The 19,323-nt window shown below is 42.7% G+C and overlaps 1 protein-coding gene and 1 long non-coding RNA gene across 4 annotated transcripts in view; one reads left to right on the forward strand and one right to left on the reverse strand.

Annotated features, from left to right (window-relative positions):
- LOC306980883 overlaps window positions 1-19,323 on the forward strand; it is a 469,430-nt gene that overhangs the window by 231,063 nt on the left and 219,044 nt on the right. The gene's annotated exons all lie outside the window — the stretch shown is intronic.
- LOC306980836 (ADAMTS-like protein 1) overlaps window positions 1-19,323 on the reverse strand; it is a 100,334-nt gene that overhangs the window by 15,870 nt on the left and 65,141 nt on the right. For 2 of the 3 annotated variants that reach the window (XM_079580327.1, XM_079580326.1), the window contains exons 3-8: window positions 10,452-10,579; window positions 3,515-3,560; window positions 2,349-2,585; window positions 1,807-1,933; window positions 1,654-1,728; window positions 784-941 (exon numbers count right to left, since the gene is read on the reverse strand). In XM_079580327.1, coding sequence (XP_079436453.1) covers window positions 784-941; window positions 1,654-1,728; window positions 1,807-1,933; window positions 2,349-2,585; window positions 3,515-3,560; window positions 10,452-10,579 — 771 coding nt within the window. Of the gene's footprint in view, window positions 1-783; window positions 942-1,653; window positions 1,729-1,806; window positions 1,934-2,348; window positions 2,586-3,514; window positions 3,561-10,451; window positions 10,580-14,507; window positions 14,632-19,323 lie in introns of those variants that run through there. The other variant, XM_079580328.1, reaches the window with a different exon arrangement.

The following is a 19,323-nucleotide window of genomic DNA, read 5'->3' on the forward strand; positions in this document are numbered from 1 at the left end:
ACTTCTCATTTATTGTGCTTTGCCGACTTTAACTGTTTACGAGGAGGGAAGTTTTCACAAGCGTTTCCCTCTTTGTGGCCTGTATAATTTTAATACAGGAAACCACCAGAAATTTCACACCTATTGTGCCAGAGAGTGGTAAAATAGTTTGTGTATTATTGCTGGACTTTACATTATTAACAATGTCTTATTTAGAAAGGAGAGATGACTGATCCATGCGCGGTCCATGAAAGCATCAGGATCTTTTCCCCAAGTTCCTTCACTAACATCCCTCAATATATCTTAAGTTATTTGATGTAAAATATACCAGTTTACCTAAACAATTTGCATTTTGGTACAGAAGGAAACAGTCTACGCCACAGCCCCAAACAGTTGCTCAGGAGGCATCAGTAGCTCGACAGGCATTTCCAGCTAGCTCCCCCAAAGGCTTTCCATATGGCTACTCCAAGTGATTGGGTTACGAACACAATGAAGAGAATCTGAAAACATTTAAGTAAACCTGATAAAGATAAATTATTCTTTTTCTTCTTTGTGTTGAAATTGTGCCTTTGTTGCTAAATGTCCAGGTTCTCCTTCGCCTCCATCCCAAAGCTCAGTGGTTTTGGGAGCCTAAAACGACTGCTGACTGATAAATTAATTGTGATCGCTTAGCCTTATGATGAATCCTTGAATGAGAAGAACTTTGTGATCAAATAGTACAGTACAACTGAACTTGTGCCACAAAGGTCACAGGAAAAATTATTCTATATGAAAAATATATCGTTCTACCAATAATGTACTCACTTTTATGGTGAAGTCAGCTCCAAGTGGCCCAGTGATCCTCAGCACTTCCTTATCTGAAAGCTTCTGGTAGTCCAGGGTGGTGTTCTCGAGATGGTACTGTCCAGACTGTTCCAGGACGAGTTCACCTCTCGCCCCCTGTAAAGTCCTGCTCTCCACGTCTATAACGAGAACAAGTTGATTTGAATACAAACTTAAAAGAATACAATCCTCAATGAGATATTTCAGTCAAGAGCCAGGAATACAATGATAGAGATGATAGAACCAGATGTTAGAATGAAAATACAAACTCCACAAACAGTAGAATGAACATGATGTAAGTGTGTACCCTGTCATTTCATAGCACAACACTGACTTCTGTTACCATGCTGGGAAATCACCCGCCTCTTCTCCATTACCATTACTATCGGTTTCCCGTGGTTGCATTGTATAACAAGATCTTTGGCACATGGGCCGGTTACGTAGGTTAGAATGAAACAACTAATATCAAGTCAAGGCAAAATGACGCTTGGAGTCCCAGTTTGGCACAGCCCAGAAGCACATGGTGGTCCGCACATGGGCCCGCCTTGTAGCGAGCAGTCTGACCTCAGTTAACCCCTGACCTCGCCGGGTGCCGTGTGAATACAGCGGACATTTAAAACAATGTCAAAACTCGGCAACAAGCTGTAACCCCTGGCGACACATGGTTACAATTTAGGTGCCGATTCACAAAAAGAGGAAGTTTGGAGTGATAATGGAACAGTGAAACTTACATTTTGATCATAAAATCAAGAGTTTGTTTGCTCAAAGGTTTGTGGTACATGATGCATCTGACAATATAAAACAAGTCATCTTATTTGGATGGAAGGGCACCCTGGACCTACCAGGACTTACACAAGTGATCCGGGCCTTTCAGCACCAGCCGCACATGCCGACTCTTATAGGGAATCGAGACCACTGTGTCCTCAGCTAGGAAACAGAAACAATCAAACAAAAGCTATTACACCAGCGCCTGAAACATTCATTGATGTTACAAAGCTCCTGTACTTTTTCCTGATGCATGCTGGGATTTGTAGTGCCCCCGCACCAGTCTGCAGGACGAGCCGTCTCCATTGCAGACTCCACAGTTGTCTTCCTTCGCCGTGCTTCCCAACTCGTGATCACAGCCCACAATCTGCGAAGAACAAACCGCATCAGGAAAATTGCCCCTGATTTATTTATTGTGAATACTAATGCTGAGACATTGTTTATTTTGCTTTTCACCGCCCCTATTGTTTCCCATCTATTTACATAATAACACGGCTCTCAGCAGGGCTTTAGGTTTCACAAAAATGCTCCTCGGCGCTTTCTATTTAGCATTTCTTGCACTGGTCCGACACTGATTGATGGATTTGTGCGTCGGCAAGACAAAACTCCAACCACAGATATCCGAAGTATGGTAAGAAAACAGGCACAGATTGTAATGACACTTTGCCTAGGGATGTAATTCTACTCAAGTGGGTCGAAAATGCATGCTAAATATTTCCCGTAACGTCAGTCAAAAACCCATTATGTTCATTGATTATTCATTGCTGGAGCATATGGGGCACCTGACACGCTCCGCTGATGCACATGTCCAGGGATTCGGTGTAGCAGCGCGTTCCGTCCAGTACTTTCGGGGCTAACTCCATTATTAAACCCGAAGCCCGGGATTTGCACTTGAGCGCGCAGGGGTTTTCGGGGTCGTTGGGGATGGGCAGCCATTCGTGGTACTGGCCCTGGTATCGGACGTCCGCGTGGGCCGAGCACTGCTGGGCACGGAAATCGCCGGCTTCCGGGGGACAATCCTGGAGAGAAAATTACAATGAAGTTAATTGGGGAACATTTTTGACAATATGGAGGATTACTGCCATTATCAACACTATACACACATGCATACAAATTGGTTCACCACGTGTTGTGAGGGTTTATTAAAAATCATGCAAGATATTATCTGCTAGCTGCAACCCTTAAAGCAGCACTAAGTAACTCATGCCCCTAGAGGCCATAAGCGCCACTGCAGGTGTCGTTTACTCATTAATTGCCCATGAGAGTAAATACTACGCTGACAGAAAAGACAAAGGGAGAGAGGGATATCGTACATCCAATTACACAATGGACAATTTTTTTTCACTCTTGGCTGTAAATACAGTTTAAGTGCGCTAGCCCGCAGTTAGCTTTGCCCGTTAGCCTGTTAGCTTCTTCTTCGTGCTTCCATTAGTGTGTATTGGTGGCTCCGACCCCTAGGCAGCGAAGTTGCAATTGTGGTTTTCTGGACAGAGACACCAGGTGGAGATGAAAGACCCCCCAATCATCCCATTAACACTTGTATTTCCCCCAGAGGGACTTCGAAAAGGATTTATTAAAGTAAACAAGTTACTTAGAACTGCTTTAATACTTTGGGAAAGCGTCAAACATGGGAACATTTATTGACTAAAGTTGACAGCTCAGAAACTTCATTGTCAAGCTGTTTCACAAATCAAAATGCAACCCCACATTGATCTCCTCATCTTTTAACTTTGAGGTCAACTTTGAGGCCTTGTGGAGCGCAGTAAATTGCATATTGATTTGTCATAGACTTGCACTTGACGCCCTTCTTGACGCAATATTCTGATAATGATCATATTCTAGCTTCAGGTTTTTTATCTTAGCCTGACCCTTGAGTTTGTTTCAAATGTAAACTTCTCCAGGGAGCTATTTGGCGCCCGTTGCATGGAGATGAGCGCGCTGAACTTACCACATTACTGCATGTCCGATACTTGATATTCTGCCCCTCGCAGCTTCTGCAAAAAAAAAGAGAAAGAATGAACAATTTTACTAAAAAATACTCTCGGGGTGAATGATAAAACAAACCACAACACACAGGGGGATTATGGGCCTAAGGCTAATGGTGTTTTGACAAAAGACCCCTATCACTTTGAATTGCAGTGCAGTAAGAGAGCGTGCTGGGCGGACATGGCAAGTTGTAAAACAGTGGAATGGTTTCAAATGCTTAGCGGGATGTTTGTTAAAAAAAAAGAAAATGAAATGTTGAGTCAAGAGCAATAAATTCAACCTACTGCCTCACAACAATAAGGCTTGATTCCCATACAATGGTTTCAAATTATAATTTTCCAAAGAGGTGCTCTTGAAACGAACTCGAGATCTGGAGTTGGGTCCCTGTGCGCTCAAGTGCTCCTCACAGGTTTACCAAGCAGCCGAATTATGGGGCAAATGCAGAAGGTAAATTACCCCAGGGAGACAATCAAGTACCTCTTAAAGGAACAGGCCACTGTTTTTCCTGCTGAGATATGTTCTTACCTGAGCATAGACGAGTTGATGCGTACCTGTCTGGTCTTTGTGCGTGCGCTCAGTAACGCAAAAAGACCAAAGATGTTTTTCCTCTTCCTTTAATGTAAATATTATGATATTCTGTTATATGGGGTGCTCTGATCAGAAGGCAAGAAAACTTTTGTTTTTTTCCTTTTTGTCTGATTATGATTATTTCTACTTTGCATGTCGAGGCTGCTAAATTATGCTAAATACCGTTCAAAGGTTTATCAGGGTGTCCAAGCAATCCTTATGACTAACTAAAGGTTCAAAATGTGCTTCCCGCCAGAATTTAAGACCTTTGAGGACAACTCTATCTGCGCAAGCGTCCTATTTGTAAAAGCAGGAGTCACAAATGAAGATGTACAGCTTCATATTAGGGGAAGGACAGAGGGGAAATGGAGAAAAGGGAAATCCAAGGTAATGTAAACAGTGGCTACTATAGCTTTATATAGCGGCAGTAGTTCATGCAGACTCTCCTGGGCCCTCCTTCTGCTCAACACATTGGAATATTTTGGCTCACAGTGTCCCAGAATCAAATTCTAATGTAACCACTTATAGAAAATTCAAATTCCTTTACGCTTTGATGGTGAAGTGATGATTTCCTATTGATACCGCCCTATGATGGGACTATTTCCCCTGATCCTATTGAAAAATAATCAAAAGGATATTTTTTTACCCAAACTGAGGACATAAGAGAGATTCCAATGTCATTTGCCATTAGCTAATCTAGAATCATGATTGGAGGCAGCATTGGAGAGCTTGGACTTCCCAGACGAAAAGAAAAGCCAGGGAGGATTTTATAGTGTTATCCCAGTGAGCGAATGTGGAGTGTGTGGCATGGCAAGAACATTAGATGAATGCAGACGGTCAACTCAGCCAAGTAAAATAGCGAGTCACAAAAGCTAAAGCCGCTAGTTGAGAGACAGGTAAGACTGGAATCAGGCTGGAAAATTGCACACAGCTAATATTAGATAGACACTTAAAGTAGCATCGGACACTCAAGCAGCAATACATCGACAATGCTATATTTTGCTGTGTGTTAATAAAATAAAGCATTTGGAAGATAACCTACAGTGTAAACCTAAACCTAACCTAAACTTCCAGCTCCCAGCAAAGTTACGAGTCAGGTCTGAAGAGAGGAGAGTCTACTCACAGTGAAGACGTATATAATATGAAACACACATTTTCCATGAGGTAAGAACATTATGGTTAAAAGCTCAAACGTGTGAATGTATGTTTTTTAATAAAAAGGGGGTAAAAGCTCCGAAGGAGAGGCTATAAGCAGGGGCTACGACTCAGACTTGGGATCCATCGCGGCGTCATCTCAGGTTAAGGAAAAATGAAAATGGCTGGAATATCAGGATCCCTGTTTCAAATAACTCACAGACTTTGACCTTCCTCTGCCAAAAATATACAAAAGTGCACTCAAGTACTTCAAAGCGCCCCACCGTAAAACTAGCATATGCCGAATTTTATTACGATAACATCTAACAATATCAAATATGCAGCCCGATTCATCTGGTGCGTAATGTTTTTGTATTAAATGTCGTCAACGTATCCAAGTAAATTAAAAGGAATTGAAGAGCGGTTTCTCTGACCTTTGCCATCATTTTTGATCAATACGCAGGGAGTGTGGAGATGGCAGTTTTAGTGATGCCACAGATGTGCTCCTGCTGTGCGCGCTGCTAAAGTAAGAAGAAAATACGGTCCAACACAAGCAATCGACGTGAATTAATTACTTTCACTTTTGAGGTCATGTTTTCACTTGCCTTGGTGTCTTGTTAGCGAAGTAGCTCAAAAATAACAGTCACATTTCAATAACAATAGTCTACAACGGTTAGTAATGGGCGACAAGGGAAATAGCACTTTTTGCGATGGTGATCCAAAACACCACGTGGATCTAGGAATGTCTTGAAAAAAATATCTGTGTCAACACAAGCTAGGTTAAAACATTGGGGAGATATTATTCGTTTAGTTGATTCTTGATAGCAAGCCTGAATAAATAGAGGAAGTTTTTTTAGGAAGGACATCCAGCTTAAAACCAATGGCCAAATCAATTTTCCAATCAGGGGTGCTGCTTAAGACCAAGATTATTCTAAATGTGTGGTACTCAGAGAGTCATTGGACATTTCAAATAAGGTCCGGGCACACATTATCTCTACTAGAGATGCACCGATCCGATACTGGTATTGGATATCGGAGCCGATACTGGAAAAAATACAATATCGGGTATCGGCTACAAATATACGATAGTGAACCGTTACTAGTTTTGGCTCTCAACGCCTTAAAAACACAAGCTTTACCACCTAAATCTAAGTGAATACGGGCATGCTGAGGTAGTTTTAACCTCCGCAATTGCCGGGCAAAATTCCCCAGTTAGCATCAGCATGCTAAAGCTAGCGTGAACATGCTAATGCTAATGAAAACAATTACGTCTCGGTCAGAAACCATGATAGAAATACCTAATGTAGCCTAATAAAATAAAATAAGCACTGCTGAAGGAGTATTTTAGTTTAAGAAATAACTTATCTAACATATTGTAATGATCAGATAACTTTATGTGAGTTGATTGTATTAATGTAACTTAAAGCCTGTCATTTACCCAAAGATATTTAGTGTAAAAAAGTCCAGTGGTCCTTGTTTAATTTTTATCCATTAGTTTATCAATAGATATAATTGAGAATTTATATGTAGCATCATGATAATTAAGTTTGACTTTATTGATATTAAAATTGAGAAAAGAGTCAATAAAATGTTTCACTCAGAGAAAGCCACTTTTAAGAAAGTCTCTTGGTATCGGTAAATATTGGATATCGGCAGATACTCAAACCCCAGAATCAGTATCGGTAGCAAAAAAAGCTGTATCAGTGCATCTCTAATCTCTACCATTGCAAGATAAAGTCAATGCCTTGGTGGTGGTTTCTTTAGATGTTTCAATACATTTGACTTTCGCATCAAGTAACCCGGGTACAAGCACGGCCCACTGTAGTTCACTTGGCCTTGGCTGGCGTATTTCATAATGAGCCTTCTCCAGTTTCATATTTCTGAAGGATGCATGGCTTTTGTTAGATTTACTACTGTTTTCTGCATTGCGACACAGAGGGTGGTCTCTATACACTGTGCAGTCAGTCATGCAGTCACAGTGCCAGGCTCCGGTGCCACAGCGTTTCCAAAAGAAAGCTTAATGACAACTGCTGGCTAAATTGGCTTTAAACGCAAACTTCAAAAACAGCTGCGGCACGCCACTGGAGAACTCCCAAAACACCAGGCTCATTTAGCCCCAGTGCCTGCTACTTCTGTAATCACTGACCCGACGCATTGTAAAAACATCCTTATCAGTAATTACAAAGTTATTTCAAGGCCTTGGGATGAAGAACCATTTCCAGAAGCGCTGTCACCACGCATTATGAGTTGCGCGATTCTTTCTAATCATCATTTACTTCGAGCGGGGGGCTGGAGTGTGTTTGGGAATGGAGAAAAGAAAAGTCCAGATCTTCAATCGTTTGCCAGTCGCGAGACCCATAAATCAGTGACTATTGCCGCTATGTGCCACAACACCCAATCCATATGCCAATACGGCTTGAGATGAGGAAGCCTGTTGTTAATAATGTTTGGTTCGTGCTCTTAGGGGCAGTATAATAGAAAACGAACAAACTCTGCTTAGGACTTCCAGTGGGTGCAGCATGGGTAGAGGAGGTCATAGAGTTGATATTAGTTGAGGGTGTTGGCAGGTATCCAGTGACAGTCTTTACTTTCCAAATAGTCATAAGGGCCCTAGTATTTTTACTTTTAACAACACTTGTTTGATCTGCCACCGGGGGACAAGCTGCTACCTCCTTCCTACCTTCTCGCAAGCAAAGTTCGCCAAGAAAGTCACATACATTAATGTGATTGAGTAACCAACACCTAGAATGCTGCGCACAACCTTAGCACCTTTTAAAAAATGGCAAATTGCTTTTTACAGCCGGGAGCATTCTGAGGTTTTTCTGACCAAAAATATATTGGGAGAGGAGTGGGTGTGGGGAGAGAAATGGTGCACCTCAAAACACACAAAGCTTAATATTTACTGTGGGCACGAGTTAATGCTAGGGGCTATTTGGCACCTAAGAGGCCTGAGGTGCAAACACATAAAAAAAAGTAACATTGAGTGTTCTGAGCGACACTGAGACGCTTGTGAAAATTGTGTAAGAGTTTGCGTCTTGTCTATGGAGCATTTGTGAGTCATTCTAAATGAAATATTCAATCTAAGCAGTCGTAGTGTGTGGTAATAGTGCCACGTTTGACTGATTAACTCAATATGGCTCTTTTTTGTTATCAGTTTCAGCATCCCGTCAAAAGCTCAAAAAACATTAGCTTTAAGGGAGACACTGTGGAGTCTACGGGCCGGGTCCAGCTGACTGAAAGGGCTTCATTCAGCTGTCGGGAAGCTGAACTCTCCCAAGGAACATACATTTTTATTGTTGTAGCATGCAGAGAGCCCATCATGTCCACTACAACCTCAACTGTTTTATGACCTCGCTGTTTGATCTCATCACTGCTAGCGCTCAAAGGGAGGTGACCCTGGCGCTTGTGGCTCACTGGCTACCTTTCACCAGTGCGTAGTACATTCTCGGAACAGTAAAGTACAGGAATGCAATGAAGTCACCCTGCAGCTATTTCCCAGTCTATAAAAGTGACAGCATTTCTATGGAAAACATACCAAATCACTTTTTTTCAACTCCAGTACTTCATATATTTGTAATTGTCCACTTTGCCCAGTATGGCGCTAGTATAAAGCTTTCATCTTGGTGCTAGAGTCCAAATTTGAAGCTGTAAGTCAATGGGGTAACTTTGGCACAAGAAGAAAAGGTCCGGAGATCTTGAGACTTAAGCTTACATGATGAGAAGGGGATCCGACCAGAGGGAGTTCAAAGTTTGTCGCATAAAAGTTATTCAAAACGACAGGCACTTCTTTGGTGAGAGACAGTGATGGTGATGCGTTGTGCCATTACTTACAAGCAGATTGTTCCAGATGATTCCAAGACGTGGGCCAAGCGGCTACAAGGCGAGTGGGCAAGTGGTATCAGTTGACCCCTGTGGACTATTTAGCATGCATCCTGCGCGCTCCCCTTACAACCTCACGGGACGGGGACGATTGATGAGATTTACTTGTGCTATTAGGGGCGAGAGTCAGTTTTATTTGACAGCCAGGAGGGAAAAGAGGTCCTCTCCCTTGCCTCCCCGTGATACTCAGCGCTAGCATATGGCGCGCTAATGGAAAACAGGCCTGTCGCAGTTAAACAGAGGATTACCTTGACTAGTGCTTGAACATGCGTTTACAAATTGTCCGAGAGATGGTTCCATTTATAAGGAGTCTAATGATCTTGTAACTTGAATGGCACCCAGGCGTTAGACCTTAGCTACAGATAACCACAGATTAACGTAATCAAAATGGTATAAAAATACAACTTTAATGTTTTTGCACAAATTTTCATTATTATTAGATTATCCTTGTATAACTACATTAGTAACAAACAAACAACAAAAGCGTTTTCTTTTTTTTATGGAACCTGGGAGACTCATTTCAGCGTCTCCTACTTCAAGCCATTGATCATGTTTGCGAGGGTCACACCTCCACCTCAGCCTATCAGAGCAGAGCCACACTTTCATTGCAGCCAATCATTGCCCTCTGTCCCACATTTAAGCCTACAGCGTTCATGGCTCATGTCTGCTTCCCAGCTGTGCTGCGACCCACCTCCACCCCTTCACCGCCTCTTCCATTCATTGCTTCGCCTTGCTACATCCTTTGTCGGTCTCCCTTAACACCAGCAGTGTCCAGGCATGATAGATAGATTGATTGATTGAATGAATGATTTTAATGACTTGGAAGAGAGTCAGTTGCAAACATAAATACATTACAAAATAAAATAACAGCTTAACACAGTCACATAGCTCCGGGGGAAGACATCCCTAACTCTAACCTACCCATCCATACTAACTATAATCCATATATCGTTGTCTACTGCCGGATTCTGATCGGCAAAAACAACTGTATATGTCAATATATCTTTCTAATCGCTGCTTTTGTCTCTGTCTGAGTCTATCCAAGTTGAAATAGCTAGTGTGTTAATGTGCTAGATGTACTTTACTGTCCCAATAAAGAAATGTGTCCTCTGCTTTGATAAACTGTCTGAGGTTTTTTGCCTATATGGCGCATGTTTTGTGGTTGATAGGAGAATAAAACTAGTTTGTGACATATATCCCACTGTAGGCATCTTTATTACTGAGGGTAACATTATAACATGGTCTCATTGGACAGAATCCTGAACCAAGTCCAGCGGCGGGGACTGTATTCAAATATCGAGATTGCAAAGGACCCTTACTTGGAGCTGAGACATCTCCTCAGTGAGTAGGATGCGCCCCCTCCGCAGGTACGAGAACATTCACTCCACGAGCCCCAGGCGTCCCAAAGCGTGTCCCTGTCCTCTTCCGACCGGGCGGTCCTGGAACTCTGCACAGCAACAAAAAGCAAAATATTAAAAGAAATCAACAAATAGTGAATAAAAAAAAGGTCTTGACTCATTCTCTCAAATCGTTAGAGCGCAAAGTATGGGGGTTTCTACTGTGGGTTTTTAATTGCATTGCGCTGTATTTGGCAGCAAAGATGACTTGTACTGCTCAAGGATCCAAAATCAATATAAGGAGAAGATGAATTTGTGGCCCCAAGGACAATTCACACCTCCGATATGGCCCGCGCCTTTTCTGAAAACTCTCTCTACAACATTCAAGGTCTGCCACATTTTTCAAAGAACATTACAGCCAATCTAATTCATGCCTAAATTTGTTTATATATATTGGAAGCACCTGAAGCTTCCTTTTGATTATAATTTTGCAAAACAGTCTGAACTTTTGAAAGTGACATTGTGCACAGAAAATGGAATAAGAATGCTTATGCTTGCAGGAAAAAAAAAACTTTCTTTCAGGGACACACAGGCAAAAATGTGCTGCTGATAAATAGCAGAAAATTGACAAAAGTAAATGGAAAGAGTGGCACTAACATTGGCACAAATGCAGCTTAAAGCTCCATGGCACAATGACATTCTTCTGCAGAAGCCAAACGTATGAAAAAAAAAATGGTCCGCTTTCTCCAAGAGTCTTTGATTTTAATGAAACCATGACTGTGTATTGTAGAGCTGACAAAACCATTCCAACACTTCTATTGTGAGCTGCATTTTTTAACTCCATCGGGTATCGGCTTTGGGTTTGATGGGAACATAAAAGACAGGAAAAGCAACAGAGGCAGAAAGTGACTGTGAATACAATAATTTGATTTGAGAAGAAGTAGAGCTGTGTATGTTTTATGTATTTTGATCTATCATGCATTTTCTCAGGTCGAAGGCAAAGTTGGTATAGCACAGTGTAATGTAGCAATGACTAAAATAGTAAAAGTGGTAGTTCCAGGAAAGAGTCGTCGGTAACAATGTCTATTACGGGAGAGTACTGGCCCCAGATGGCCCCTTATTGTATATATTTTTAGATATCGGCAACTATTATAGAGGTATACATTTACAAACACAAGATCAGAAGATTGAATGGTCTTCAACTCTGCAGAAATATAGCTCTGCCATTACCTGTAGTGTAAGAGGAAATAGCAGTACAGTGCAATACAGAACAGTTTAGTGGTACTTATACTTATGTGAAGCCCTTCTTTCACCAAACCATCAAACCATGTTCTCAAGTCTCAGGGTGACCCCACTCACCGCAGACACATTCAATAAGGAAGTCTAGTTTGTCAAGTTTATGTGCAGCACCTGCTCTTAGGAAGATTTATGCCCCCCCCCCCCCCCGACAGGGCATTTACAGTGAACCTATAGGATTGGCCGAGGAAGTTGCTTTGACCTTTGTTGACCTTTCTTCCCAACAGCGCAGCATTGTGCGGACCCTGTCTGGTAAGATAAATGGTGCATGGAGGGGGGAAGCAGATACGGGCCAGAATATTGTTCTGATTGTTTTCTTTGGGTCGCAGATGAGGAAGCCAGTGGAGAGTTCACAATATTAGAAGTCAAGTGGACTGATGTAAATGGGTGTCATTGCAGATGAGACGCGCTCTTGGCACAGCAAGTGAAAACTCCAACCACAGAGAACATACTGCTAGAAGCACAATGTGGGATTATTGGGACTGTTTACAACTACTCTTACTACCTACACTGAGGAGAACCACTACTATACTGTTTAGTTTGACTTTCACTTCGAAAGACTTTACCTGGGGTTTTTGGGGGACACATCCGCCATGGAAGACCAAGTGATGGTGAGACCTTTCTGTGTGGTATTTGCATATTCTCCTCTAAAGATCTTATGGCGGCCACAGCTGCCAGCAAAACAACTCAGTGGGGGTCTATGTCTAAAGAATTTGCCGACACTGTTTCAAGAAATGAACTTACCAAGGGCAAACATTTCCAGGCTGGTGTACAGCAAAAGTCACCAACACAGGCCAGTGCCCAGTTGCATACCTTCCACAAACTTCATCCAAGGAGTAACTACGCCCGTAGTGCACAGTGTAGGTACGACTTCTATTGTTGATGCAATCATGAACCAAAACTACAGCAAGGTTTTACGGACAGAATTTGCTCCAAGGTCACACAATTGAAAGATAAGGAGAGCACATTACGTTGCTCCAAATCTTAAGTTAAAGTAAGCCTATAGCTTAGATTATCAGCCACTGTAAGAGCAGAGGATATAGTGAGGTCTAAACAGATCCACTGAAGCGTGCAGCATAACACGCCGCTGCTACTTTCTTCCCCGCGCCAACTATTTCAAAGTTTGGATCTTCTGTAAATAAACACAAACTGAAATCTGGGCCGCTGTTGAGCACGCCACCCTCCTTTGAAAAGCAATCAGCGTATTTTGCACTCAATTACAAGTGGGCGCTCTGTTGGGAAGCCAGAGGAGCAAGAGCAGATGAAGGAGATGCGAATGGGGAGTAGTAATAGCTTGTTTGGCTGACTGTGACTGCATTGTTCTCAACCAAGGAGGTCGGACATTAGGCTCCGCTCGCCCCGATAGCCGGTCCTGTCGGGATTTGGAGTCAATAATTGAGTGTATCAGATAACTACTTGGATGCGTTTCTCGTGGCTACATCGTCCCCACCTCCAACGCTATGATCCCTCCAGGGCTTTATTTGGACTGGCCCGGATCACCCAGGGAAACCGCGTGTTGGATCTAGATGCCGGGCAGAAAATATTGTCATGTGCGAACGAAATGATAACTAAGATTGTTGAAATAAATCATCAATCATGTTTTCGTATGAGAGTTAATGATTTTTCTGTCAGTTATTTAGGTTCGGTTCTGGACGACTCTCTACAGATTCTCAGAAACCCCAAAAACCAAAAGTCTGCATGAGCAAAGGTTATTTTTGGTGGGCAACACCAACAAATCAATAGGCAAATCACGGCACACTCATCCACTGTGGGGAGTTTGGGGACCGCAGAAGCCAAAAAGCGACTAAAGCTAGAAGAGAGATCAAACTTACTGAATCCACTTGTCTCTTTTTGATCTAAAAGAGTATCCACAAATTCTTGGATTGCGTATATCCACTGTAGCCTTAATTTACGGATTACCCAGTCAAACTCTCACCCTCAGCGCTTTGGGGCCGGACGTGTGATTTTAAACTTTAGGGGAGGAAAAGTAGCACATGTGGCTCCCAAAGCTCCCTTGGCTGTCACCCATCCCGTCAAGAAGGAAATGAGGAAACGGTCGGATGATAAAAAAGGCGCCTCTGATCGCGGTATTATGTGTTATCCTGATGGACAGGTCCGATTTGAGTCACCTGTCAGAATGGTGGGAGGCTACGGGGACATTTTCCGCCAGGATGGAAAACTCCTTGAAGAGAAATCGGAAACTTAGTGCCTTCTTTTGCAGACTGTGTCAATATACGAAACGTGGATGGCCTTTTCAGTTGGCAGGACACGCGATCTTTGCACATCTGCTCAATCCCTTGTTGCGCGGGACATCCTGTGCTTGACATCACACTGGCCATCATAGTGGTTCCAATATGGGACCATAACAATGAAAACAAAAACACACACTTTATGGGAGATATGAAGATGATGAGGTGATAATATAAATTGTGGCGATATTGCTTTGAGGTTCACAGCGCAATCAACACTTTTTGACAACTCAGCCTGAATAAGTTGGGAATGGAAGGGCATCTGGCTTACATAAAACTAACATTTGCTGTATGGTGACCCCAGAAAAAGGAAGAACTGAATGAAAACATGCACTTCAATTTTCAACAGTCAAAGGAAAAAGCAAAACTCCAGTATACAAGGGTGAAGTGAGAATACTTAGAATTCTTGCATCACTGATAAGTTACACCTACTATAATTGACAATGTACAACACCAAGCATTTTTTTAACAAATCTAGACAGCAATACTGTACCAGGATAATAAGTGCGGTCAGTAGGAGCTGGTAGGGTGAAAACTCCTGCTCCATGCCTGCCCAGCGTCACTGCCTCTGGGGTAAGATGCTCCTCTATGCTGCCTTCTCCTCACTGGGCTTCCCTGGCTCTGATCTCCGGGACTAACTCGTGAACAGGCGCAGGAGGAGGAGGAGGAGGAGGGGGGAGGAGGAGGGGAGCTGGGAGGACCTGCTCTGGGTGTGTGTGCATGTGTGTGTGTGTGTGTGAGAGAGAGTGATTTTTGATGGGGGGATGTAATCTCAAAGTTCCAGGTCTGGCACACGGGCCAATCAATAAGGTCTTCAGTGGAGCGTGCTACTTTGAAACATGGCACGGAGCCAGCAGCGACTTCACAGCTTCACACATGCTCTGGACAGATATAGGGAGGGCATAATGACAAACAGTCAAAGTGTACAGCTAGTGTGCTTCTAAAAGTAAGACAGTGTCATTTATCTATTGACTGTGTTATCACGTGATGCATCTCTTTTTACAAGTTCGTGGCCATGTTTCACAACTGCCGACCCTTTTCTGGAAACGGCAACAGCCTAGAGATCACCTTTAAAACCAAAATGACGTATATTTTTATATTCTGAACATGTAAGTCGGTGGTGTGACGCATACAAACAAGCCAGGGCGCACATGAAGTCACACTTTCGGTTTTATTACATGTAAATCAGATGACATTGGCCGGTCAACAAAGCTATCGGAGTGGACGTATTCTAGCCTACGGTAGTTCTCTCCAAACCCTTTATGAGAAAAGGGCTCGGAAAGGAGCTTCAATAGAGGCTTTCATAACATCTGGCAGTTTAAGCCAAGTGAACATTTGCACTGAGGAGGTGGGAGAGAGCCAGGTGTCCCCGGGAGGGACAATTCTCCTGAATACAGAGGAAAACAACCAGTCAGATGGACAGCTCTTGGCACAGGCAGAGCTCACTGTGCTTTACATACAAGCGTTTAGTTTTAAAAGCAAAACACCATGAAACTCTCTCTCTCCCTCCCTGTTTTTCCATCGAATATATCAACAAGTCCTACCTAGAAACCAATACGTGACAATGTTTCTGTTACCAAGTCGAATTCTAGTGTAACGTTGTTTTCAAATGATGTAATGCACTTTTATGGAGTTAGTGGCACTTTGAATTAAAATAGTTGCCAGATGCCCTCCTAGAAAGTTTACCAAGGACTACAACTAACACAAAGGTGCCATGGCCTTAGTGCTGAGTGTTGCTCTGATTACAAAAGCCTGATTCAAAAACACAAAGCCAGAGCAGTAACATAGTCCAGTCTGTGCTCGTGCCAACCCACTGGTGCCCCTTAATGTGACTCACAAGGTAGCAGGGGCTATCATTCAGGCATTTAACCCTGACTTTCCAAAGACAATAAAATCTCTGTGCCCCCCCCCAAAATCAGGACCGCCAATCCGCCTCCCAATCAAACACCAAATCAGAAACCACATAATCGCTATCAATTAAGGCCGGGAGGAATGTGCCGCACTCCAGAGCAAACAGTCAGAGGGCCTAATCACAACAGAGCAGCGGACAGCGGCACCGACAAGACGCACATGCAAAAGGGAATAAAATAGGAAAGGTGTGGTTTGCCAAGTTGGGTTTGGTAAAATGTTCGCTGAGATATGTTTGCTGTCAAAATACCAGTTTTTAAAGCCATACGCGGAACATTCCAGGTTATGTTGCAACTTCACACCAGCAACTTGGATTGAGGCTTTAAACAACAACAGCAGCATTTATATTTTAACGCTATATCATGCCAAAAATAATGCTGGTGTAAAGAAAAGACAGTAAGGACACTTTTTCCAAATTCAGCTAATGGCAAGCAAGCAAATCGATGGCGCCGCGATGAACACACTTTGAGCACAGAACAGCTCAGAATGGGTCCAGTGATGGATATCAAATATGGAAAACTGTTTTCTGTGTCATATATGATGCCATATACAATCCAATAGACTGGTGCACTTCAGCAGTAGAAGAAATCAAAATGAAAAGGAAGCTAACTGCTACACAAGGTAATTTGTAGTTTAATGATAAGAGTTGATTTTGCTTGATGCGTCTCCTTTAAAGCAGAACTAAGTAACCTTTGCCCCTAGAGGCCGCAAGCGCTACTGCAGGTGTTGTGGCATATTGCGTAATTTTACCTATTAATTGTCCGTGAGAGTAAATACTACGCTGACAGAAAAGACAAAGGGAGAGAGGGATATTGTGTATTGTGCCACCACCCAATTACACAATGGAGATTTTCCCGCTCAAACTTGGCTGTAAAAACTGCTTAAAATGGCGCAAGCCCAAAGTTACCTTTGGCCTGTTAGCTTCTTCTGATCGTGATTACCAAATAACAATGTTCTGCAAAATGATCAGCAACAAAACATATAAAATGAAGTCAGGACTTTCTTGTACCATGTCAAAAACCTCACAACTGAGAGCAGCAAGGAAGATGTTTTCCATTAGTGTGTATTGGGGCTCCGGGTCGGGGCAGGGAAAGCAACAAGTGTGGTTTTCTGGCCAGAGACACCAGGGGGAGATGAAAGACCCCCCTAATCACTCCACTTTTTACCCCCAGAGGGACTACGAAAAAGATTTATTAAGGTAAAACAGCTACTAAGTTCTGCTTTAACTTTATCTCTTCTAAACCCTTTGTAGCACATAACCTGGCATTTTAATCGCTGGCATTGTAATCTTGCTGTGTGGGTCATTTCTGTGTGTGGAGTTTGCACGTTCTTAAATAAAGCTATAACAAAGAATGCTGTGAGATTACACCATGAACCCAGCCTTGTTTAATTACAAATGTTGAGTACAAGCCAGACAAACTCAGCTCTCTCCTTAACACCGAATGTATTTAGTGGCTCCAGCGAAGTGGAAGTGCACGTTTTCACAAGTCTACACCGAAATTATACCCCGCAAACCTTTTTAATCCACGACTTGGGTTTATTTGCTTTCACTAGAAATCCTTCTCACGTCTGCAAATGTACCACTACAGAAAATAAACCGAGGCCTCTGTGAGTTCGAAAACCAAACAGCCAGAAGGAAATGAATGTGATATTAGGGAATACAACACGCTGGAGGTGTTGTCTGCCCATTCGAACAATAACCTCTGAAGACGCCGAGATGGGGAGAAATGATCACGTATAAAGTTATTGTAAGAGGTTACTCGAGTACGTTTACTTGAGTTACTGGAGTGAATGCACTTCTGGAGAAGGTTTACGTCTGTTATTCTTAATCCTGCAAAAGGGACATCAAAGCGCCCCCTTATAATTTATGTTGAGGCCAGGGTTTAACATTCAGGCGGCGTACGAACAGCGATTTGTCAGATATTACCCCCCTCCATATGTCAACAATGGAATGGGCTACACAGGTGAAACTTGGCACACAGTCAAAATCATATCCTGATGACCAGTAATAGGCTGCAGTGCTTCTGTTAAAAGCTTTCTGGGCCTGTTATGAAGTGTTTTAGCAGGACAGCTGTTTTATGAGCTTCAGCTTGAACCACCCTCCACCGCCCGACCCGAAAACCAGGATTAAAACAAAGGCATAATTTCCCGAAAAATCACTTTGAACGATTCACTCCAGATGGGAACCTTGTAATATGGCAGCCAATAGAGATAAACAGTTTTATCCATACAACCTGTTTTATGTCTATTGAATTTGTTGTTCTGAAGTAGGATTGATGCAGCTGTGAGGGATGAAGAAAACATATAAAAGTGTTATTACTTCTCGCATGAGTTTGCGGATGGTGACTTCTGCAGTACACCAGCCGGAAAATGCCAATGGGTACTTGCCCCATAGGCTAATAACGCCAAGGTTGACCCATCCATATGCCCATTCCACAGAGCAGGAGTCCGCAACTTTTTTTCTCTGGGGGCCACATTATCGTTCCTGACTGTAATGGGGGCCGGGCCGGGTTGGCTATAACATAAAATTGTATGACCCAGACCAAAATGCAGCAGGCCTCATCGTGAAGTAGAGATTACAAGCCTAGCACAGTCATCCCCACTACTATATCCACAAGATCAACATTTGATTCCAGGCACATATTTGTTTAGCTATAGCGGTTTGCAAAAATAGTAATCATTCTTTCATCAATCATTTTTATTTTGTAATAAAACATTGCATAATGTGACTAAAATAATATCTGCTTGTATTGTGCTTTACAAGCCTGTGTCACAAGTTTCTCAAAGTAACACTATTCATTTTTCATTCACTCCACACTCTGTGGTGGTAAGCTTCATTTACCACGTGGCTATAATGTGTTGTTTATATCCTGATCTCTTATGCCAGTGGCCCTGCTGGACACATGTGGTATTCTTTTTTATTTAATTTGATTTGCCCACAGGCCGTAGATTGAGGACCCCTGCCATAGAGCCCCACTGACTTTTTTAGCAGGACACATTTTTCATACACCTCTGTTGAACAGGATTGCTACCGCCTTAAATTATCACATGATTTTATATTTTGTGGAAAGCTGAATGATCTACTTTAAACACACTTACTGTATCATGCATCTTTCATTGCTAATATAAATGGCTCCATATGAACGGCTACTCTTCTGGCATAACTTAACATAACAAAACTCCCTACTCCCAAAACCAGACTGAGTTTAAGTAGCCTACTGCCGCCCACAGCAAAGAGGAAGAGCAGGTCAAGAAATCAGGGATCATTGGTGACATTTATAACTTCCTGAGCCCCAACCGTTTCCCCATTACTACATTCAGGAAGGCTCATGTGTTTTAGCAGCTTTCTGGTCTGGTCCCTCAGCACCAGCAGCACCAGCCCCCACTTTTGCAATGTGGCC

This window comes from Gobius niger (genome assembly GCF_951799975.1).
Source record: "Gobius niger genome assembly, chromosome: 21".
In the NCBI taxonomy this organism is placed as follows: Eukaryota; Metazoa; Chordata; class Actinopteri; order Gobiiformes; family Gobiidae; genus Gobius; species Gobius niger.